The sequence below is a fragment of the Numida meleagris genome, chromosome 5, assembly GCF_002078875.1.
Source record: "Numida meleagris isolate 19003 breed g44 Domestic line chromosome 5, NumMel1.0, whole genome shotgun sequence".
Lineage (NCBI taxonomy): Eukaryota > Metazoa > Chordata > Aves > Galliformes > Numididae > Numida > Numida meleagris.
In genome coordinates, this window is record NC_034413.1 from 52,638,304 (window position 1) to 52,660,239 (window position 21,936).

The 21,936-nt window shown below is 45.7% G+C and overlaps 4 protein-coding genes across 18 annotated transcripts in view; 1 reads left to right on the forward strand and 3 right to left on the reverse strand.

Moving 5' to 3' along the window:
- UBR3 (ubiquitin protein ligase E3 component n-recognin 3 (putative)) overlaps window positions 1-1,975 on the reverse strand; it is a 102,014-nt gene extending 100,039 nt beyond the window's left edge. For all 7 annotated transcript variants that reach the window (XM_021399365.1, XM_021399361.1, XM_021399362.1 and 4 more), the window contains exon 1: window positions 1,335-1,975. In XM_021399365.1, the coding sequence (XP_021255040.1) occupies window positions 1,335-1,960 (626 nt within the window). In that variant the 5' untranslated portion in view covers window positions 1,961-1,975. The remainder of the gene's footprint in view (window positions 1-1,334) is intronic.
- METTL5 (methyltransferase like 5) lies at window positions 1,948-6,271 on the forward strand. 8 transcript variants are annotated; one of them, XR_002439457.1, is made up of 8 exons: window positions 1,971-2,069; window positions 2,374-2,537; window positions 3,197-3,311; window positions 3,762-3,943; window positions 4,312-4,390; window positions 4,691-4,742; window positions 5,411-5,460; window positions 5,882-6,271. XR_002439457.1 is itself a non-coding variant. In XM_021399387.1 (8 exons), exons 2-8 carry the CDS (start codon window positions 2,429-2,431, stop codon window positions 5,927-5,929), a joined length of 639 nt encoding a protein of 212 aa, XP_021255062.1. In that variant the 5' UTR covers window positions 1,971-2,069; window positions 2,374-2,428; the 3' UTR covers window positions 5,930-5,996. The 8 variants fall into 8 exon arrangements, 6 of the variants coding, with proteins under 6 accessions (XP_021255063.1, XP_021255065.1, XP_021255066.1 ...); XR_002439458.1 differs by having other exon boundaries at window positions 4,312-4,394; window positions 4,495-4,742; window positions 5,882-5,928; XM_021399387.1 differs by having other exon boundaries at window positions 4,312-4,394; window positions 5,882-5,996.
- SSB (Sjogren syndrome antigen B) lies at window positions 4,859-13,719 on the reverse strand. 2 transcript variants are annotated; one of them, XM_021399385.1, is made up of 13 exons: window positions 13,603-13,719; window positions 10,988-11,040; window positions 10,803-10,877; window positions 10,274-10,377; window positions 9,929-10,103; window positions 9,660-9,767; window positions 9,464-9,564; window positions 9,176-9,247; window positions 9,048-9,090; window positions 8,198-8,338; window positions 7,635-7,818; window positions 7,365-7,487; window positions 4,859-6,094 (listed from the first exon to the last, which is right to left on the reverse strand). In XM_021399385.1, exons 3-13 carry the CDS (start codon window positions 10,866-10,868, stop codon window positions 5,997-5,999), a joined length of 1,215 nt encoding a protein of 404 aa, XP_021255060.1. In that variant the 5' UTR covers window positions 10,869-10,877; window positions 10,988-11,040; window positions 13,603-13,719; the 3' UTR covers window positions 4,859-5,996. The 2 variants fall into 2 exon arrangements, with proteins under 2 accessions (XP_021255060.1, XP_021255059.1); XM_021399384.1 differs by lacking the exon at window positions 10,988-11,040 and having other exon boundaries at window positions 13,603-13,714.
- Window positions 13,599-21,511, reverse strand: KLHL23 (kelch like family member 23). Its single transcript, XM_021399382.1, has 3 exons — window positions 18,440-21,511; window positions 16,811-16,963; window positions 13,599-16,276 (listed from the first exon to the last, which is right to left on the reverse strand). Exons 1-3 carry the CDS (start codon window positions 19,650-19,652, stop codon window positions 15,966-15,968), a joined length of 1,677 nt encoding a protein of 558 aa, XP_021255057.1. The 5' UTR covers window positions 19,653-21,511; the 3' UTR covers window positions 13,599-15,965.

Sequence of the window (21,936 nt, forward strand, 5' to 3'; positions counted from 1 at the left end):
ATGTATTTTTGTCTTACTTCTCAAGATTAAGGGGAATTGTTACTTCATTGATGCTGAGGAAAGAGAAACAGAAGTTGAACAAAAACCAATAGAGAATGATCACTTCAGAAGCGGCCCTTTAAAGCCAACGAAGACCAGTGAAAACAAAAGGACAAAAAAATATCTTCCATTGGAGGGAGTCCTCAAGTGGAAGAGGCCCCATCAGAAAGGATGGATGAAGAAATGGTGAAGGCAGAAAGTAAAGGAAATGGGAAGGTGGGGGCAAAAAACCATGACAAGAAACAAAGAACGAAGGGACTTCAAGGCCTAGAGCAGAACTGTCACCACAGGCACAAAGAAACAGCCAAAAATACAATCTTTAAACCGCTATTTAAAAAAGGCAGAAATAGTCAACTATTTAAGCAGAAACGCACAAAAAAAAATGAGGTATTAAAAACATGAAGAACTAAGGAAAGCATTTTAGTATTTCTACACTTCCTTAGCTTTTTCTGCTACCACCACAATGAAGGATTCACAGGGAGGAGATGGCTTTTCTGGAAGCGCACCATCCTAGCAAGACTAAGGCAACCCAGAGCGCTCTGCAGTGCTGGTCAGAGGAGAAGCCCAACTCGGGTACTCCAAGCTGCCTTCTGGCAAACCCTTGGCTCTCTGGTGAACAAACAGGAGCACAGCATGCTCCAAAAAGGCACCCGCGTGTGAGATCTGAGGTGAACAAACTAGGTACCACCCAACCCAACAGCCGGTTGGCTGATCTGTCCTCTTACCGCTGAGCACAATGGGAACAAAGGCAGATATAACAGGATACCAAAGTCTTCTTGTTATGCGAGGCACTGTCCTGCCCACAGCAGGTCTGCGTGCTGACAGGGCACTCAGGACACCTCACTTCCCTGAACCTGCCCTACCGCACCCACCCAAGAGGTACCGAGCTCTCGCTTTATAACTGGGAGCAGCCAACAGGAGGCAAGGCGACTCGCGGGTTGGGAGAACACCCGAAAATGGCTCCTGCACCACCTCCATCTGCCCGTCTCCGCCGTACGCCCAGGTGAAGCGCGGCGCCGCCCGGGCCCACCAAGGGGCTGGCGGAGCAGGCCGAGGCCGGGCGCGGCAGCCCCTGCCCCAGCGGCGCCCCGAGGGCCGGCCCTCAGCGCGAGGCCACCGAGGGCGGCCCGCTCCGAGCCGCGCGGCGCCCCGACCAGCGGAGGGCCCGGGCCGTGCGAAGGCCGCTGCTCGCACCGCGAGGAAGCCGGGCGGCAGCAGGTGCCCGCCCGCCGCCCCGGCCCACAGGAGGGCGGCCGCCCGCCGCTCCCGCAGGTGCCCGCCCGCCCGCCACTCACCCGGCCTCCCGCATGACGTTGCTGTCGCCGCAGTCGCAGGCGCCCCCCGCCTGGCTCCGGAACATGTTGTAGTCGTGCCCGGCGTGCTCGCCCTGGTGGAAACACTCCGCGCACAGGCTCATGCAGGGCGAGATCCCGCAGGTCCGGCAGCGGTAGGCCACGAAGTTGGCCGTCCACACCAGGCCGCACAGCGTGGCCGGGTCGTAGGCCCGCACGGCTTGCACGAAGCCGTCCCAGGGCTCCCCGCCCGACAGCAGGCAGCGGCACCACTCCAGCGCCTCGCCCGCCGCCTCGCTGCCGCCCGAGCCCGCCGCCGGGGCCAGCACCCGCTCCAGCAGCGTCCGCAGCTCGCCGGCCGCCGCCGCGCCGTTCTCGCCGCCCAGCTCCGCCTTCAGCCGCGTCGCCGTCGCCCGCTTATCCCGACCGCTGGCGCCGGCCCCCGCCATCATGCGGAACCGAGGGGCCGCTACGGCCGCGCCGGGCTCCCGGCTCTGGGGCTCCCCTCGCCGCCCTCCTCTTCTCTTCTCTCCTCTCCTCCCCTCCCTCCCGGCGGCGCCTCCCTCTCGCGATACCGCGGCACGGGCGCCGGGCCGCCGCCTCTCCCCTCCCTTCCCCTCCCCTGGCATCCGCCCCTCCCCTTCCTCTGCCCTCCCCGCCGGACGCGGCCCCGGCAGCGCGCAGGTGCGTGGCCCGCCCCGCCGGGCCCGGGCCTCCTCGGTGCGGACCCGCGAGAGAGTGAGAGCCGGAGTAGGGGCACAGCCGCGGCTGTAGGCCGCGAGCTCGGCGGGAGGGCGGCCGAGCAGGCAGGAGAGAAGAGGGGCCGGGACTCGGCGTTGGATGCCCATCGCTGGGAGTGGAGCCCCGGGGGAAGGGAGGGGAGGGGAGGGGAGCGGACCCTGGCGCTGTCCGCCCACGGGGGCTCGGCTGCCACCTGTCAGCTGCTGCGGGGTGCAGTGCGGCTTTAAGGTAGAACCTCTTAATAAGGTGATGTGATGCTTTATTTGTTTACTGTAGCTGATTGCAGCTTTTTTCTTCTTAGCTAGAATCATAGGAGAGTGGGAAGGGACACATGAGGATCGAGTCCCACTGGAAACATGAAGAAATTAAAGCTCAAAGAACTGGAAAGCTGCCTGCAGCAGGTTGATACCTTTGAAAGCCCAAAAGTGCTCCTTGAGCAGTATCCAACGAGACCCCACATTGCAGGTAAGGTTCTCTCAGTGGTTTTGTAACGTCTTCCATGTACTACTTCTTCCTAAGGACATTTTTTGCATCTTCCTCAGTACTCATTTACAGCTTTCGCCATAGAAGTGGTTGACAAATTTTGATGGATCCATTACTTTCTAATTACGTTAACTTATTTTCATTAAAAGTATACTGATAATTTACAATCCCAACTTAGAGTACATTGATTTAAAAGATACGCTGTGATAGGAGCATCTTAGTCTGTAAATGAAAGCTGAATTGTCATACTTTGTGACATACAAAACCAGTGGTGCAAATACAGTCACTCACCTGTACCTTATTTCTGAATTTTTCCACTATCTTAAAAGTTTACAAGTTTCTTTTGATCCCCCCCCCCCCCCCCCCAAAGAAAAAAAAAAAACTAGGGGCATACTTTTTCCACAAATTTAAAAGTTCTCTAACCTATATGAAATATTCCCACCAGACCAAAAATGTAGGGTTTCTTTTTATCAGAAAAAAAAAAAAAACAACCAAGGATTACAGACATAGAGAACACAGGCTTAATTTTGCGTGACAAGAGACATTCAGTTCAGAGTCTTCTGAAGGCAGAAGAAAGTAATTTTTGTTAATTAATTGGATGTATATTTAGAATTACTGATGGTGTTTCTTTCTCCCCTTAGCATGTATGCTGTACACAATTCACAGTACTTTCAATGATATCGAAAACAAAACAGTTGCAGATTTAGGATGCGGTTGTGGCATGCTCAGCATTGGAAGTGCAATGCTGGGAGCAGGGTGAGTATTTCAATACTAAATTCTGGTCTTTTTTTTCTAGTATAGAACATAAGAAATTAAGATTAGAACATAGCAGCACTGAACTAGTCTTAGGCACCTCATCTGGTGCATATTTGGGCTATTTAACACGTTTATATGGTCAATAACCCTTCAAACAGTGCAAGAGATGGACAGTTGCCATGAAGCAAACAATACCGTTTGTTTTCTCCCAAAGCACTGAATGAACACATGGAACTTCTTTCACAAACCTTAAAAAGATATTTGTAAAAAGCAACAGCTACTCGCATTACTGTGAGCACTGAATTTGTGATGTAATTGTATGCCTATTTCCAAGTTAAAACAAGTTCATGCCACTCCTTTTCAATACTTTGCTATAGAATTTGAACAGTTTCTTATTTTGCAGACTGATGTGGTTGTTTTCTTGTGTGTGTTTTTTTTTTTTTTCAATAGATTGTGTGTGGGGTTTGACATAGATGCAGAAGCACTGGAAATATTCAACAGCAACCTTGAAGACTTCGAGCTCACAAATGTTGATGTGGTTCAGTGTGATGTCTCCTCTTTACCAGACAGCATGTCAGAGACTTTTGACACAGTTATCATGAACCCTCCTTTTGGTACCAAACATAATAAAGGTTTGTAATTCTGAGAGTCAGTTAGATGTGATTTGGAACAGAGTATCAGGGGAGATACTTTTAATGAAATATCTCTATTGCAATATGGGACAAAGTTTTGCTGACCTGAAATCAGTTTTATAAGTAGAGGTTAACCATTCCAGTGCTACAGCTAAAAAATCACAGTGTTTCAAATCACAACACTATTTCATATCCCTTATTTTTTTTATTCAAAGCATTTGGCAAAGTTGCTGAAATACTTTCTATAATGTATTCACTGTTGTTTCTCAAATAGCTATTGCTTCAGAAAAATTGAAGCAGGAAGCAATTCTTTTAAATGCTCTTATTTAAGCTCACATTTAGCAATTCTGATTTCAACATTCTTCTAGGGATGGATATGATCTTTCTGAAAACCGCTTTACAAATGGCAAAAACAGCTGTCTATTCCCTTCACAAGACTTCAACACGGCAAGTAGGTCCTTCCTTTTAGTAGGGTGAGCATTAAACAAACAATTAAGTATTTGGTAATTAGTCACATTGTCTTTAGCTTCATTGATTTGTTCACATTTCAGTGGTTTGTGCCAGTTTTGGGTGAACACTGATATCAAAGACTACCTGTGATTTTGCATACATGGAGATAAGTACATCTAATTTTTTAGGTTAAAAAACAAAGCCATTGCAGACTTCCTAAATTCGTACAGGTGTGTAGATGTTCACAGAACTCTGTAAAAAAACAGCTTTTAAAGGCAGCTCTGTTTAATACTGCAGCATATTCAAAAGAAAGCAGATGAATGGGAAGTGAAGATGGAAGTCATAGCAGGTAAGATTAATTTCTTATTAAAAGTATTTTCTTGGGGGGCAAACAGCTGTAAGACAGTAGAGACTTAATCTCCAGTGGAAAATTTAAGTATGATTTAAGACTAAAAATGACACAAGTGTTTTTTAACCTTTTATTAAAAAAAAAGTCTTGCTACCTGCCTGGAGCACAAGAAGTAGGCACTTGATAAAACTCAGAGGAATACATATTTTGCACAGAACTTGATTTCTTCCTGGACTAGCTTTTGCCTTCTGGCACAAGTTATCTATCTACCTGCTTCAGAAGGAGGTTGTTGCTGAATAACAAAACCAAAGGTCAGTTGTCAAATGAGAAAGCATCTTGCCACTGCAGTCAACTAAGTATTTTGGCCAGTTATCTTTCTGATTCTTAAGTATCACCAACTACGTGCTTTATAGTCATACAACTTATTTAAGACATGGAAGTGGCATAAGTGCTTGAGATGCATTTTTGCTTCTCGGCTGTCCACTTATGTCTGATATAAGTGGTTTAAATGTTGAGTCCTAATTAGCGAAGAAATCTAGTATAGAGGTCAAAACTGTTTTCCAGTCAAGGCTCAGAGGTGGGCAAGAGAAGGTGTAAGTTAATAAACTTACGACAACTTACTTAGAATAATCATTGTAGCGTAAGTGTATTTTTTATACTCTTCACAGAACTTAAATATGACCTACCAGCATCATACAAGTTCCATAAGAAGAAATCAGTAAGTATAAAACCTAACACAACTGAGAAAAAAAGTATCTTGTATTAGGTCAACTAAATTCCACTGAAGGAACCTAATCTTTAGGGTCAGATCTACTGCATGATTCATAGCATTTGATGTAAGTTCTTATGACTGCAGTACGTTTCATTGCTGTTAATACTCTCAGTGGTTGAACAAAGGGGTCAGTAATGAGCAGTTTTCAGTTCTGAATTTATTGGTAGCTACTACTTAATATATCTTTGAGGTTATGAAGTCAGGAACCTTTTACACTTGAATGAGATGCCAGAGAGTTCGAGAGCATTGACAGTATAAACAAAACTATACATACAAAAGAGTTTTCCAGAGTGGCATCTTAAGAATAAGCATGCTGCTTCAACAAGAAGTTATAACCCAATGAAATGAAGGTCTCTTCTCATTATAGGTTGACATTGAAGTGGATTTCATTCGATTTTCTACCAGAAACTCCTGAACTGAAGCATGTCTTTAAAACCTATTTAAAATGAACTAATAAAAACAATGGTATTTTTACTTTAGCATTACTGAGCTCCATCTCCATTTTCCGTTTTCAGTTGTTTTGGTGCAGATTCTTCTTTTTCTGTTTCTTCTAGTGGTCTCTTCTTAGGACTTACTGGCTCTGCAAAATTGAATATATAGTCACTTATGGTAAAGGAAAGCCCTTCCATTACTCCCAAATCTTCTGAAAAAATAAACCTAAAATACTCTTAAGCATTCATACCGAGTTTGCCCAAGCATGGGTCCTAGGTTAATCCACAGCCCTGTGGCTATGATAAAGGGTTTGCTTATTATGTGACTTTGAATTTCTATATATTCTGAAATACTGGAAGAATTCCTTCCTTGTCCTGGTTTCAGCTGGGACAAAGTTGATTTTGTTGACAGATTCATAACAGACACTATGTTTTGGCTTTAGGAGAAGAACAATGTTTACAATACATTTTAGTTGTTGCTGAGCAGTGCTGCATAGAGCAAGGTCGTTTCAGCTTCTTGTACTGCCCTGCTAGCAAGGGGGCTGGTGTGGTACAGGGAGCTGCAAGGGGACAGAACCAAGATCTAAACTGGCCAAAGGGACATTCCACACACTGTGACATACAGAACTACTGAACTGGGGTAGTTGGCCAGGGGTGTCACTGCTCAGGCCCTTGCTGGGCATCAGGCCACAGTTGGTAAGCAAGTGCATTCTGCATCACTTGTTTTGTAAATACGTATATATTGTCATCGTTACTTTTTTTTTTTTTTAAATCTCAACCAACAAGTTTTGCTCTTTTTCCCCCCAATTCCTTCCTGCATCCCACAGTGGAAGGGGGAATTAGCAAACAGGTGCGTGGAGCTTAGCTCCCTGCAAGGTTAAATCACAACACCTGTATACGTTCCAGCACTAGGGCAGGTAAGAAGATAAAGGAATAAAGTCTAAGAGGTGTAGGGTTGAATGGTTGTGGTTTTTTGTTTTGTTTGTTTTCTTTTTAAAGCAGGTCACATCTAATGAATAGAAAGCTTAGCTGTTCATCTTCTCTGAGCTACATACCACTATCCAGAACTACTGGACTTGATGTGCCCTCAAGGTGCTGGGGTGGGGATGGGGAGGGTGGAGGTTGCTGATGGTAATGACCATCCTCAGTGCAGAATGCCTTGAATAGCCCTGCAGTACAGCCTCAACATCTAGTAAGTGTTTTAATACACTTTTTTTTTTTAAATGTGTCTTGGACAATTTTAACTTTTGGAAGAGTTGAGCAGACGACCCTAACAGTTACTTTACTAGTATGGACAGAGGACAACAACTGAAGTACTACAGTATAGGGCCAAACCAGAAAAAAATGTAGAAAACAAAAAACTGTCCATTAACTAACCCCATGCAATAAAGAAAGTGTATCCCATGCAGAACGGTATACCTGTTTTAGTATCATCTTCGCCTTCTTCCTCATTCTCAAACTTTATTTTCTTGCCCTGAAACTGTACCTTCCCTTTGTGTGCACCTTGAGGTGTCTTCCCCCCTCTTCCTTTAAGTTTGCGTCCTGTTGGGATATAAGATGACAGGAACTTGGTATCATTTGCCTTTTAATTGACAAGCTTAAAATAATGCTTTACAGTTAGTGATTATTTTGTGAATACATAACACCACTCCTAGGACATTGTAAATGCTTCAACCAGTCAGAGAGGACCTTTTCCTTTTTGTTTCAGCAATTCCTGCTGATCTTCTAGTATTTGTTTCAGAGCTTCTTTCTCTGCATCTCCTTCTAGCAGTTCCCAAGTAACATCTCTGTTCCGAAGCTGTAAGTTTCCATTATGTGCCTCCTTGGCTTTTTCTAGAGCTTCTTTTGCAGCATCCTTAAATAGGATGATTCCCTTAAAAAGAAAAATGAAATTTGCATTTGAATTTTATTGTGAAAGTATTCATCTAGAATGATGAGCATATCGTGCTAGGTACCTCAGCAAGTTCAGTGTTTGCATGGTGTGAAATATCTAGACTGAAGCCAAAGCCTCAGGCTGTTCTAACAAACACTCTCACTCCCAGGTTTCAACAAATCAGCTGAGGAGGCTGGAATCTCTGCTCATGCTTTTGAAAGAATTTAAGCAAATGATTTTATTCTCTAAATATTCTGAAGTTGCGCAAGTCAAAGTGAAAAGAAAAAGAATTGTTTACTTGATATAAAAGCATAAGCGCTTAATGATTCAGTTTCAAACTAATATGAAGATCTAACTCCATGTCCAAAGTTATACTGACCTCCTTTGCACCTCTTACAAAGTGTATCCATTTGATTTCTCCATGGTCAGAAAATACTGCATGGAGATCTTCTCTGCATGTTTGATCATCCAGATCACCAGAAAACTTCAAAAGACATCCTGTCTTTTCTTCTAGAGATTTCTAAAAAAATAAATAAATAAATAACATGTCTTTACTGAAAAGCCAAGCTTTGAATATTCTTCTCCATCCTTCTATTGTAATATTAAAACATGCTAACGATAAATAAGCAACTGAAGTCAGCCTTCTTGACACCACTAGTTACTAAAGCATTCTTGCTCCATTACTTATTTATGCTGATGACTGAGTCTTACACAGTTCCACTCAGACTTTTTAAAAACACTTTTTCTTTCTTTGCTTACTGATACATATAAATGTAAGTCAGGAATCCTTTCCCATAAGATATTTATGATCTTGAAATTTTAAAACAGTTCTGAGGGCTTGTTGAGGGCAGGTTGAAAATGTACATAACATAGATTATGTCCCTACTAGAGCCTCTAAGTAGCAGAAGGAAATGGAAGAAAATGATCATCTAATTGATGCATTTAGGATCCCAACTGAACAGGTAAACATACCTACTAATTCAAATCCAGGATATGATCCTTTAAGCAAAAATCAGTCTCTTGAAAATAAGATGCAATACTACAACAAAAGGAGGTCTTACTGTAGGTTAGTTGTGAAAGTCATTTCAGCTTTTAAGAAAGTGCTCTATTATAGAATTTGAAGCTCTGAATATCCCTCACCTTAGCTTTACAACATGCAGCTGCAACAGGATTGTTACTGAAAATCCATGAAAAAACAGTTTTCAAGTACAGATATAAGAAATTCATACCATCTCAGCATCTGCTGCTTGTTTCTGTTTTTCTTCCTTTTCCCTGTAGAGAAGTTAGGATTAGTTAAGAGGTGGTTCGCGTGTGGTCAGATGATCAAAACCAGGCATTTCCGCTGATAAGGACTTACTGTTTAGCTCTTGCTTTGGCCTCTACTTTGTTTTGTTTCCTTTCTTCATTCTTCTTTGTACAATACTCTTCCCTTCAATAGAATGTAAACTCAGTTAATACTACTTAGATTATTTCATTGTAATTACTTCGTAAGACATTCTCGACTGTTAATTGGCTACTACTAACTTTAGCAGTTGAAATGCTAGTCTCCAAAGCTCTGTGCTATCGATACCCGTAAAACAGTATAGAAACTTCAGTCCACCCTTGACCACTCTTATTAGCTCATACATCACATAGGTAGACTTACTTGAAAAGCACTATCAGCTCTGTGTCTTTGTACTTTTGGTTTGGGATTTCTTTGAACTTCTTAGCAGATTCAACACTATCAAAAACTGCAAATATTGACCCCTGTTGAGTAAGAGACACTGTTTTAGAATAATTGAACAAAATGGACTCCACAAGGCATCCCTGCCCCAGGTCTAATTGTTCATTGCAAGAGCTACCTTAAATGTTTTCTGCAGTGTTCTCCTCATTTGAATGTTTTCAACTGGACCCTTATCCTCCAGCCATTCTTTGATATCATCAAGAGTTGCATCTAATGGAAAGCCTTTCTGTAAGACAGCACAAAGCTTCAGTTGTATGCAACAAACTGTGAAACTTCATCAGAAATAACCACCTGACTAGTGTGAGTTAACTCAAGCTGACTTTGGTTAGATGCTTTTCAGTCAAAGCCACACAGAATAGCACAGAGCAAAGGAACAAGTTTACTTACAACATATACAGATCTGTTTTTAATTGCAGCCTTGTACTGGTCATTTAATTCAGGAAGAGGTTTATTTGGAGACCTTCTGATTTTAGTTTTGTCTTCATTTATTTCCATTAGACCAGTCTTGGATTTTCTTAGTGCTTCTACTATAACACCAAAATCTTTTGAAAGGCGACTTAACCTATTGAGTAAGGAGACAAAGATTACGAAAAATACACAGGGCAAAGCTGAAGCCAAATGTTAGAACAGCAACAGGAAATGTATGTGCAGACCAGAGACATTTGGCCCCCCAAACAAATTTAAGTAGCTGAAAATTACCCTTCTATACAGATTAGATGTACTTTGCTTTACCTGTTGAATTTGATCATTACTTCCAAAGGCACCCAACCATCATCTAATTTGATCTGTTCCTTTAAGAACTTGTCTCTTGGTAGGTTGTGATTGCCAAAATAGTACTGCAAAAAAAGAAAGATATATTTGTTTTGGAACATTCACACTTTAAAAGCTCTTTTTCATTTGACATTTTACAGCAGTGGATGGAAACGTTCAAAATTCTAGTTGTAATTTTTATCGGATTAATGAAATTCCTGTATTACTACTTCCTGCTTTAATGTGACACTTCCAAAAGTAAGTCATAACAGTAGCGAATTATGCAGCATGCTAGTATTTTGAACAGCAGATTCCCAAACAGGATTTTTTTTCCCCCCAAATTAAGTCATACTGAATTAAAATGCATCTTCTTATTTGCATGCAAAGAATAACACCAACAAACACAGTAATAAATTGCTTACTGATGCATGATTTCCCCTTAGCCAAGTCCCAATTAAGGTCTCCAAAAATTACATCTCAGTTCAGGTCCCGAACTATAAATTGAACTTACCTCAATTTGCTGACAGATTTTGCTTTCCAAGATAGACATGTTTTCACCATCTCCATTTTCCGCCATTTTCACCAGCTATGTTGAAGAGAAATCAGAACAAAGCCACTAAATACTAATTACCAATTTCTACGGAGCTTTTCTGTAGCGCTGCATTTAATTGCAGCCCCCGCAAGATCTTCAGCTACCTTTATTTTTGTGAATCAGCTCTAAATGTGACTGCAGAACTCCCAGGTGGAAACTGGAACAATTAACAAACAAAATACTTCAGTATTTCAGCTTTTGGCATTCCACATTCAAGATTGACAGCATTTGTTTACCTTTTTTCTAGTCACAGATCCACAGCAACAGATTTGAACCAATGACAGCTAACATTTGTCAAGTCAAACCCAAAGCCTCATCACTAGGCAAAACATCACTAACAAGAATTGTTTTATATTCCCAGTAAATGTAACTATGAACTTTCTAAAGGAAAGAATGAGCAAAAACGTGTGTTTATAAAGGTGTCAGAAATCAGTTTGAATTCAATTTTGAACAGTGAAGCACACATTTTGACTTTCTCCCTTTGGGCACTATCAGACTCATCAAACCCAACTGCAGAAGATGAAGCAGATTCATTGCCTTCACTTTCCGCAGTTCAGACAGTGAACATCAGGACTACAGGTGAAGATGGGTTTGCACTCCAGTCTTGCACATCCTAGTCTCCACTGCTGTGCTTTTACCTGTACCTAAACACTGGGACACTTTCAAAGCCATGATTTTACCAAGTACTAATTAACAGCCATTGTCAAAGTGCAGCCCGTTTGTCTATAAAGCACTCCGCAGAAACTCAGGCCACAGCCTGCTGGCTCACAGTTGCAGTCACTTCAGAGATGTCCCACAGCAGCCAGCCTGATTCCAGCAAAATCAGTTCACCACTTCACTCAGGTGCTGGCATCATCTTTACATCCCCCCCCGCCACTGTTGTCCCCAGCACGTGATTGGCCAAAAATGATATTACCTAATTTTGTGTAATTTATTGTCAGCCTACAGAAGAGACTCAGCTTCTTCCCGTGCATCAACCAATTAACCACACATTGTGTGCTACTATAGCACCTTATCCAGGGAAGGCCAACTCAGTGAAGAACTTGATTCATTTTATCAGTAACTTTGTTCACTTTCTGGGAGACGCTGTGATGGAGCTGGTAGGGCTGGGAGAACAAGAGACCATGAAAACCAGAAATGCCTTTATGTCTGGGCAAGGTGACTTAGCTGACATTGCTACAGCTCTTCTCCAAGCATGGCAGATTTTGTTAAGCACTACGCAATGTTTTAAGCGAACCACTGTCCTGCAGGTGCTTTTCACAGTGCAGCTCGATTATTTAAGATAACATACTAGCTTACTAGGAGCTGTGGAAAACGTTACTGTCTTGCATATTCTGAGGTTAAAAAAAAAAATAAGATGGATTTTAATTATGTATCTTTTTTTAAAGAAACCCCAGGGCACAGAGACAATGTGCAGCCGCACCTGCACTGAACTGAGGAGAGGAACCATGCCCCACCAGCTCACAGCTGGCAGCCTCGAGTGGGGCAGCAAGGAAGGGCCGGGCAGAGGCAGCTGCTCCGAACTCCCCTCTGGGGTGCGATGCAGCCAGGCTGTACCAGCCTGCCCTTCAGCTGCTCTCGCTGTTTTGTTTTACAGTACCAAATGAGACTCTTCATACAAGTCTCTATTAAAATAAGACCGGGGGCCTTTCGGCTGCCAGCAGCTCTGTCCACAGCAGCACTGCCCAGGTGAGGAGCGAGCAGAGGCAGCATCTGAGGTGAAAGGGTGTCAGGAGAAGTGCTCAGCAAAGCCAGTGGCTACGCTTTGGTTTTGTCATTTAGAGAGAACCCTCTTTCAGTCTGCTGGGGGCAGCCTGGCTCCTGCAATCCCAAGAAACACCCCCATCCGAACCACGCAGGCACTCCTGTTTTTACCACTGGGCACCTCAGAGGCCGTAAGAAACGCTGCGGTACGAGTGCCGTGAAGCGCTGTGGAAAAACAGGCCCTCGCCTTCCCGCGGCCCCTGCAGTCCTTCACGGCCCCCCCGCAGCCCGCTCCGGGAACCCAGCGCCCGCAGCGCGCCTTGCGCAGAAGCCCCGCTCCGCTGCCAAGAAGAGAACAAATCCTACTTCCTCGATAGAGCTTCAGGGCAGAAAAACATTCCGTACGGAAGCTTAAAGCAACGGAGGTCTAGGGCAAGCCCTTGAGATCACGCCTTACAAACGGGAAAGTTTTCCTCCCGGGCCCGGCTTCCAGGCCGGCAGCGTCCAGCCGTGCAGCGCCGAAGGCCGCTCCGCCCGCCGCACAGGACTACGGCAGCCACAGCTAAGCGCGAGAGCGGAACGGGCGCGAGGTAAGAACGAATTCCTCGTGCCGAGCACTAGGTGCCAGGAGCGCCGGCTCCCCAGTGAGCCAGCCGGTCCACCTCCGAGCCGCTCCCCACCGCCGGGAGCCCCCGGGCCGCCCCGCAGCGGCGGATCCGCGGGGCACGGCCGCGCCGCCCGCCACGTGCTGCCGCCCGCGGGCACGCAGGGGCGCGGTGCGGGACGCCGGCAAGCAGCGCGCGCCCAGCGCCGCGGGAAGCGCTGCCTGGCATCCAGCGCGGCGGCACCATCCGCCCGGCCCCGGCCTCCGCACCCCCCCGGCCCGGCAACGGGGAGCGCGGGAAGCGCGGCCCGGAACAGCAGGCAGCCCCGGCCTCCTCGCACAGCCCCCGCCGCCCTCCCGGCGCTGTCCCCGCGTGGAGCCACCCGCACGCCTCGCCGCCCGCACACCCACCTGCGCCGCGCCGCGCCGCTCGGCCCGCTCCGCACGCGGCCCAGCTCCGCCGCTCGAGAGGCTGCAGGCTGCGCCGCGTGCCCAGCAGCCACCGCCGCCCTCACGTGGGTGCCGCTTCCGGGGCGGGGCCGCGGCCGGAAATGGCGCCGTGCCGGAGCGCTGCCGTCCGTCATAGGTACGTTGATTAGAAATTACAAGCGTGCACTTAAATACGTTTGCGTCGAAGATGCTAACAGTGGTACAAATGCGGGTGTCACGTGAATAATAACTTTAATAAATCGTACTGAGTTCATTGATTCAGCTTACGTGCCGTTCCGTCTGGTTCGCAAATAAAACAGTAAAAAGATCGCCGCCTCCGGACAGGGCCAGGAGCGCAATAGCTGCTCGCGTTCAGCTCACCACTAAAACGGGATCACGGGCTGAGGAGCCCGTTTAACAAGCCGCGTGGGTTACTGTAAAAAAAGTAGCACCAGTAACGATAAAGTCCTTGAACTTTTATACTCCGTTTCCTCTAACGCGTTCAGAAATCCCTAAGACCTGAGGGCTTGTCTGAAGTCACGGGCAGAACCGCGGTGCGTGGCCAGGCAGCGCCGCTCTCCCGGCGCCCAGCCCTGAGGGTTTCCCTGGCAGCAGCAGGACCAGGCCCCAGCGCCGTGCTGCAGCCCCACAGCCGCCCCGGCTTTCCCCAGAGCTAAGCACGTGGTGTCCGCGAGCTGACGGAACGATGCTGGGAGGCGCTGCCGCTCGGCCTGGGTCTTAGCCCCGCACCGGGCTGCAGTTCGGAGGGGTGGGAGATGGGGCCCAAGAACGTCAGGGCCAGCTACAAGCAGCTGCTCCCATCCTCGTGTTTTTCAAGACGAAAACACGGAGCTTTGCCTTGAACACATACACAAGTTGAGCTCCTGCAGTTCTGCTTGCTGCAGAGATCACCTTCAGCTGTTGTGGTGTCCTTTACACCCCCGCCAGACTGTTAACGACACTGCTGTGGAGATTTCCGGGAGAAACAAATTGCCTTTAGCTCTTCTGCTAACTTGCTTGGTCTGTGTACTTCAAACAACGGCAGAGCTTGATTCCTCAAATGTTTTTACACTTTAGAGTCTGTAAAGAAATTAATCTGGATCCTTCAATAGCTGGGCAGCTAACAAAGCAGAACACTGAACCCTGCACATGAGCTTCTGACACAGCACCAAACCAAGAGCTATTCACACATCACAGGGTTCCACATCAAAGCTCAGAGCTAGGTGCAAACTACTACCAGCAAACACGGGGGAGAAATAATAAAAAATGTGAAATAACAACAACAAAAACGTTGAAAATGCTTATGATTAGGAAAAATATAAATAAAATGAACTTAAGATTCACCTCCTTGGATCATACCTGACAAATCCAATAAAACCCAAGCTTCTTTCCAAAAGAGCGCTGAGGCAGAGAGTTCCCACCACAGCATGTCACGGCCCTGCACTGTTCCTCCCTCCTGTACCAGCAGCTGGCAGCTGTTTCTGTTGTCATTCTGTAAGCAGGACTGCAGGGCCCGTGTGGGCTAACTCAGCCTCACTGTGTATTAGGATTGCTTCTGTCAGACCGCAACATGGCCCCACGGCAGCTGAGGAACTTTGGACCGCTTGGTCCCACTCCACCTTCCGTTCCAGGAGGACAACATGTTAAATGTGATTTCAAAAACAGTTATCATAGTAAGGCTTTTTTCTGAATGAATAAATACATACGGCAATCAACAACAGCCACAAATCAGTCCAAAATCCCACTGCAACTCCACGAAGCTGGCATACACTTTCTGTTTGTGTACCTGGGCTACCAGGTGGTATTTCTATCCCCTGTCCCTGCATGTATTCTTCTCCACTCTGGCATCTGAAGGTGGATGTAGAGATGCCCTGCAGCTGCCCACAGTTCCTGGGTGCAGTCACCCTGCTCTCCAAGTGATATCGCTGTGTATGTCCCACACACCAGATCTGTGGCAACAAACCATTCCTACATCTATCTTCAGCGTATCAAAGATTTCATCCTAAGTCCACTACTCCACAGAAAGGCAAAGTACTTTGATTTTGCTCAGCTTAGCACCAAGTTGCAGTTCTACCTGGTGACTGGTGAAAATAAATCTGTTTTTCACAGTAGTTCTGATACAGCTGCACAAAGTATCGTTAGAGTCATCTGAAAGCTTCCATGACAGAGAAAACATATGGAAATATTTTTCCCATATTTACCCTTCTGAATTGTTTAAAACAAATTGCACAATCCTTAATGAACGTGCCCTAAGAGACTGTATTATATATCTCATTCATGAGGTAATCGGTTCCATTAGGAATACTGCATCCATTTTCTGTGTCAGCACTATGAAAATCTAATACTTACACATTATACACACAGACACAGCCATGTGAACGCATAGCGCTGGGAAGGTTACCTACTGCTTCCCACGTGTTTAGTTCAGGGTTGTATTTCTCAATACTCTGCAGATACGTTCCTTTGGAATAGGAATATCCTCCTGTCACATAGATGCACCCATTCATCACCACTGCTCCGCACTCCATTCTCCGTTCCAACATGTGAGCCATCTGCTTCCACTCATCCTGCTCTGGGTCATAGCAGTCTGTGATCGTGGTCTGTCCACCCACAAAATAGATCTTGTTTTGTAATGTGATTGAACACAGTCCATATTCTTCAGGAAGAAAGGAACACAGTTCAACTCAGCATGATAACATTCACTTAAACCACAGCGACATGACAAACTTGGGGCACAAAGAGGTCAAACGAGGTTCTTCACTGAGCTGAGGGGACACCTCAAGGATTTCTACTACCCACGGTCAGAGTAAGCCCAAAGTATTACAGAGCACACATAAGAAAGCACCAGTATGCAGTGATAATCTCTTTAGAAACTTACTGTTACCAAATGTAGTAAGTAGAGAAAACCCTTTTAAAAAGCATATAAAAGATCTTTGCCAAATGACTGTGAACAGATTTTATGGAAAGTTAGCTTGCTGTCATACTTAATAAAGTGCAGCCACTCTTTAGCCAAATAGTTATGGACTGATTTCCATAGAACACATGCTTGTGAGAAGGGCTTTCCCTTCTCTGGACCTCGCTGCCCTGCCAGATTTCTTCCTTTTAGTAAAAACACATCAGAAACTCTCATGGAGGTTTAAAGGCCTCCTGTTTGGAACAAAGACATCACGTTACAGAGCTTGTTGTTTACCTGGATGTGGACTGGTGGTGACGATGCTCCACTCATTGCTACCCGAATGGTATCTCTGGATCTTATCATAGGTGCAGCTTCCCCTGTAGCCGTAGTGACCGCCGGTTACATAGATGACTTCGTGCAGGACACAGGCGGTGGCATTCCCAACACCTGCGCAGTACAACAGTCACAACACACCTTCAGACCACACACAGCACCCAATGGCACTTCCATCAATAACCCCAATGTAAATGGCTTGTTAATTAGTATATTAGGATGAAATGATGCTTGCAAGTATTTAAATGAATGTGAAATTAAATAAACGGTCAAGACACCTTATTTTAGCAGGATAAGTCCTGAACAATTAAATAAAATTGCAGTAACTGACGTGTATTGCATGTAAAATGGCCACACAAAAAAAATCACATAATCTTTATGCAGTCATCAAGGGCACAGTAACATCGGCTTTGGAACAGGGAATTGATTCCACTACGTTTAACTGATTTTTAAGTGTCACATATGTGGCAAGGACAAAGTCAATGGGAGTTGAGATTGCTCAATGTCTCAGGGTATTTTTCCTGATATTTTAGTCTTTCTGATATTACTAGCAATGCTATTATACAAAGAAGGACACAAATGGAATGTAGCTGTGATAGCTCTGTCTCTGGGAGAACAAAACAAAAATAAAACAACGGGTCTGCAAGATAACATGGACAAAAACTATCAAGTTGGTGTGTTTTTAAGCCTCTAAAAAGTTTCACACAGAAAATGGGCCCAAATATCTGCTTGCAGTATTAGTGTGGCATTTATATTTTTAAATTAAAAATCAATAATAGTAGTGTTTGTAGGAAATACATGAGCATTGAAGAAACAGTGACATGAGCACAGTAAGTGTTTTTCTCCTGTTAAATACCTCAAAATCCCTGAAAAAAATTACACTGCAACAACTTACAATGAAATCTTTTAAAATATTTTATAACTAATAGTAAATAATTACATTAAGTTGTAAAAATGTATGATAAGATGTACAATTGTTTATAAGTTTTATAACAAAATAATATCGTTTAGTTAGGTTGTTCTCCAAGCTCATGCATTTCCAGTTGGTCGCTACTTTGGCTGCTAAAAATAGGTATTTATGCCTTTCATTATCCTCACTCTGAAGATTTAACTAAGGATCCAGAACAGATGATACACTGGAATATGAGAAAACTGCATGCAAGATGTCTTAAATGAAGACACACTTATAAATAAACTGTACAGAAAACAATCAGGCCTTATACCAAAATAACACGATCCCTTTACTGGAGCTCACTTTTTGGGGACCTGCTGAATAGACTCCAGTCCCAGGTAGGTTTCTAACTTCTTTCCAATTCAAACAGAAATTTATCTCCTGAAGGAAGACAGACTTAAATGAGACTGCCATTGCTTGTTCACCCTGTGCCCTATGGCACAGCCCAGTGCAGCATTTGGATGTTTGCAGCAGTTTGGCCCACACAGACCTGAACCAAAGCCCCCCAACATCAATGGGACGATCCCTTTGAATTTGACTAGGACTCAGATCTAGCCCTGAATGTGTCTGTGGCACTTCTCAGTGGCAAACACGAGAGGACTGACATCGAGGCTGATGACACACGAGAGCTTACGTACCTTTGATCATGTTTGCAATAGGAACCCATTTCTTTTTCAAAGGATCATAGAACTCAGCTTCTTGCACCGGAGCTCCCTTCCGGTAGCCACCCAATGCATAGATGCAGCCACTCAGGGACACTGCACAGTGGTAGTATCTTGCATCGAGCATGGGGCAGCCCTCCGCCCACTCATCCCGCTCGCTGTTATATATCCACACGGTATCCAGGGCTTCGATGCTCTCCGTTCTGTAGCCTCCTGTCACATATATGTCTGGCCCCAAGCTCGTAACTCCATAGCTCTCTCGGGTGTGATCTGGCATTTCTGCTCCCTGGAGCCACGTGTTACTTAAAGGATCCCAAACGTGCACTTCTGATAAGGGATGCCAATAATACCCTCCAACCACATACGTGGTGGCCGTTGGTCTTTTGGAAAGGCCTTTGGGACTGGGGTTCAGGGCACTGTACACGAGGGACCTTATCTTATTATCATTAAGTCGGCATTTTTTTTGTAGGCTTAAAGCTGACCTCAAATACGCATTATCTAGGTCTAGTTTGATGCAGCTCAGCAGTTCATAGATGTCTTCAATTCTTTCCTCCACATTGTGTGCAACCCACCTAACGACAGCTCCGACAGCTGCCTCTTCTTTCCAGACATTGAGGTTCTCTCTAGAGAGGATGAAAGCCAGCTTCTCCTTGCTAACCTCCAGGAACTCTTCCTGCTTCCACACTTCTTCAAACTGCCACAGCAACATCCTCCGGGACTCCTTTTCCAGTTCCAGGCAATTGTGGTGCTCAGCAAAGGCATGCATCCCGAGGCAGTTGTCAGCATCCAGGTGCCTGACCAGAAACTGCTCGCAGGCTCTCTTGACCGAGACGAACTGGAGGAGATCAGCTGCCTGCAGCAGGCTTTGCACGTTTCTCTTTGTTATTTGGATCTGGGAGGTGTACGCATAATTCACGAGGGCTTCCAGCACGGCATGGCTGAGCTCGGGAAGCCTGATCTGGTTTTTAGATTTCTCTTTCATATCAGCTGTGAACATGGCTCTGAAATAACTGCTGCAAGCTGCCAGGACCACTCTGTGGCAATGCAGCAGGACCCCCGAGGCAGCCTGAAGCGCGATGTCGGTGAAAAGCCCATCTAAGTAGAACACCCGGAACGTGTCCAGCAGGCACGCAGGGTGCGATGAGTCGTGGTAGGCAAACGTGTAGTCCTCCTGCCCAGGCAGGGCCATCGTCGCCACCGCACAAAGCCACAACCCACAGCCCCGGTACTCACCCGGCAGGGGCCCCTCCGCAGGGTCAGCAGCCCGTGGCTGCAGAGCGGGGAGACACCGGCCTGAGTCGCTGCTGCCGCTGCCCCGCAGCTCTCCAGCCCCCAGGGAGAGGGGGGAAGGCTTATGGCAGTGATGACATACGGCCCCGCGGCTGTCAGCCCTATTAGGGACAGATGCTCCGGGAGCGTCACCAAGCCGGTGGCACACGGCCACACAACAAAGCCAGAGTGCCTCTGACAGCCTACGAGGAGCGATGTGGAGAAGGGCTCCCCCAAACAGGAGATAAGATGGGGGAGGGCTGAGCTCTCCTCAGACACCTGAGTGTTTGCAGGGCATAAATGACAGTCACAAACCGTGCTGGCTAATGCACTGTCAAGACCGTGCTGCCTCCAACTTACAGGCAAATTGCCCAGGAATAGGTTTATATGGCTATTACTGCTTCTGAAAATGAGGTTCACAATTTCTCTTCTCTGCTAGCACACTTCCTAAAGATGCAGAGATCCCCATGTATAACTGAAGCACAGCAGGCTTGAGGTGGCTGTATTCCCCCCCACCTCAGAGGGATTCAGACCTTCGGACCCGCAGACAGGCTCTGCCTGCCCTGCCAGCACCCTCCTGGGCTGAAAGGGCTGTCTGGGGCTCCTTCACCAAAGGGAGGCAGGCATTTGTTAGGTTTAGATAAGTGCCTACACACCCTAAAAGGAGAAATTAGGAGAGCTCCTGCTCTGTGCAGATTAAAAAGCTTTTTTTTTTTTTCTTTTTATTACCAGTAGTACTTCCTCCCTAGTTCTCACTGAAGCACGAATTAAAGAAGGAATCTGAGTGGGAAGGTGTATATGGACATCCCACTCCATCCCTCCTCACACACAGACTGTGCATCAGGACTCACACTTTCCATTGGCCTTTATGTAACAGCACAAGATGCAAACAAGCTGATCCAAAAATACCTAACAAATTCTTCACATATCTTTGCCTTCAGTTTTTCCAGCCACTTTCGATGCATTGTCCACCCAAGAAATCAGAGTTATGTGGTGCGGTGCAGCCCAGAAATTACTGCAGCTCAGCTGCACTCACCAGTGGCAGTCCCACAGCTACATTGCTCACTTCCCTTCTTTCTCTGGAGCGTTCCCATGTAGGGCCCTGACTCTGTTTATACATCCCCATGCCAACAGCTTTGTTTTGCTGCTGTTTCTCACTTTCCATTTCACCAGCTGCCTATGGATAAGCAGGAACTTCTCTCAGCTCTTGGCCAACATCCTAGCATATAAGGTCAGGGTATAGGATTACAGCTTGGTACTCCCCATACTAGCTGGTGTGTGATAGCAGGCCTGTTACCATACAGAAAATTTCCATACATACAAGAGCCTGCCATTACACATTCTGTAACATCTAAGCCACCACACTTCCCCAGAAGCGTGACACACCCCTCGCAAAGAGCATGTTGTTTAAACACCCAGCAGTCAGGTCAGTAACAACCAACACCGAACCAGCACCACTTCAAGGACCTGCTCCTTACCTCTTCTGGCTGCTACCAGCTGAAGCTGACTTCACAATCTGGAGACACTCACCTCCCCTCCCTTATACTCAAAAGTGGAAAAGTTTGGTAACTGTGGTGCTTCAGAAAAATTATGTCTTTTATTGAGATGGGAGCGGAGAGGGCAGAGGGGGAAGACCTCATTAATTGCTTAATGGCTTACCTACCGGAATGGAGAAGCTCTTTCTGTCTCCAACATGCACTTTGCCCAGAAAATAGCATCAGCTGTACACTCTATTTGAAGTGATTGGATCATAATTGCAAATCTTTTCAATTAGTTGCTTCATTTATTCTCATCTCCTGCTTCTCTACTCTTAAAAAAGAAAAACACCACCACCCAAAAAATCCGTTTCAGCATGGAGATGAATTTCTTGCTCAAGGAGTCAGCAACAGAGCAAACTACAACATGAGGTTCCTAAGGCTAATGGAATAACCAAATATAAGTGGAAGTAAAAAATGAGTAACACCCAAAGACAATGCAGAAGACATTTACAGCAATTGCAGGCTGTTGAGCCACATCTCTGACATTTGCAGCCAAATTGCTGCAGAAGTTAGGCAGAATTCTCAGCTACTAAGGCATTTAAGGCTAAAACAGACAAGAGTTCAATAGCACGCTACAGCACAATTTGGGACCTTTGGGGAGACTGTAAGAAAGAAAACATTTGGCATGAAAACACACCATTCAACTTTAACGAGACTGATGTGTCT

What these genes read in the sequence shown, in the direction of transcription:
- METTL5 (XM_021399388.1), top strand. Translation starts at nt 2,429, where the DNA reads ATGAAGAAATTAAAGCTCAAAGAACTGGAAAGCTGCCTGCAGCAGGTT. An exon ending in ACAAGACTTCAACACGGCAA is followed by an intron (nt 4,395 to 4,690) that starts GTAGGTCCTTCC and finishes TTAATACTGCAG; the next exon opens with CATATTCAAAAGAAAGCAGA. An exon ending in GAAGATGGAAGTCATAGCAG is followed by an intron (nt 4,743 to 5,410) that starts GTAAGATTAATT and finishes TACTCTTCACAG; the next exon opens with AACTTAAATATGACCTACCA.
- SSB (XM_021399385.1), bottom strand. Translation starts at nt 10,868, where the DNA reads ATGGCGGAAAATGGAGATGGTGAAAACATGTCTATCTTGGAAAGCAAA. An exon ending in TTGTAAGAGGTGCAAAGGAG is followed by an intron (nt 7,819 to 8,197) that starts GTCAGTATAACT and finishes TTTCTTTTTAAG; the next exon opens with GGAATCATCCTATTTAAGGA. An exon ending in CGAAGATGATACTAAAACAG is followed by an intron (nt 6,095 to 7,364) that starts GTATACCGTTCT and finishes TCAATTTTGCAG; the next exon opens with AGCCAGTAAGTCCTAAGAAG.
- KLHL23 (XM_021399382.1), bottom strand. Translation starts at nt 19,652, where the DNA reads ATGGCCCTGCCTGGGCAGGAGGACTACACGTTTGCCTACCACGACTCA. An exon ending in TATTGCAAACATGATCAAAG is followed by an intron (nt 16,964 to 18,439) that starts GTACGTAAGCTC and finishes TGTACTGCGCAG; the next exon opens with GTGTTGGGAATGCCACCGCC. An exon ending in CACCACCAGTCCACATCCAG is followed by an intron (nt 16,277 to 16,810) that starts GTAAACAACAAG and finishes TTCTTCCTGAAG; the next exon opens with AATATGGACTGTGTTCAATC.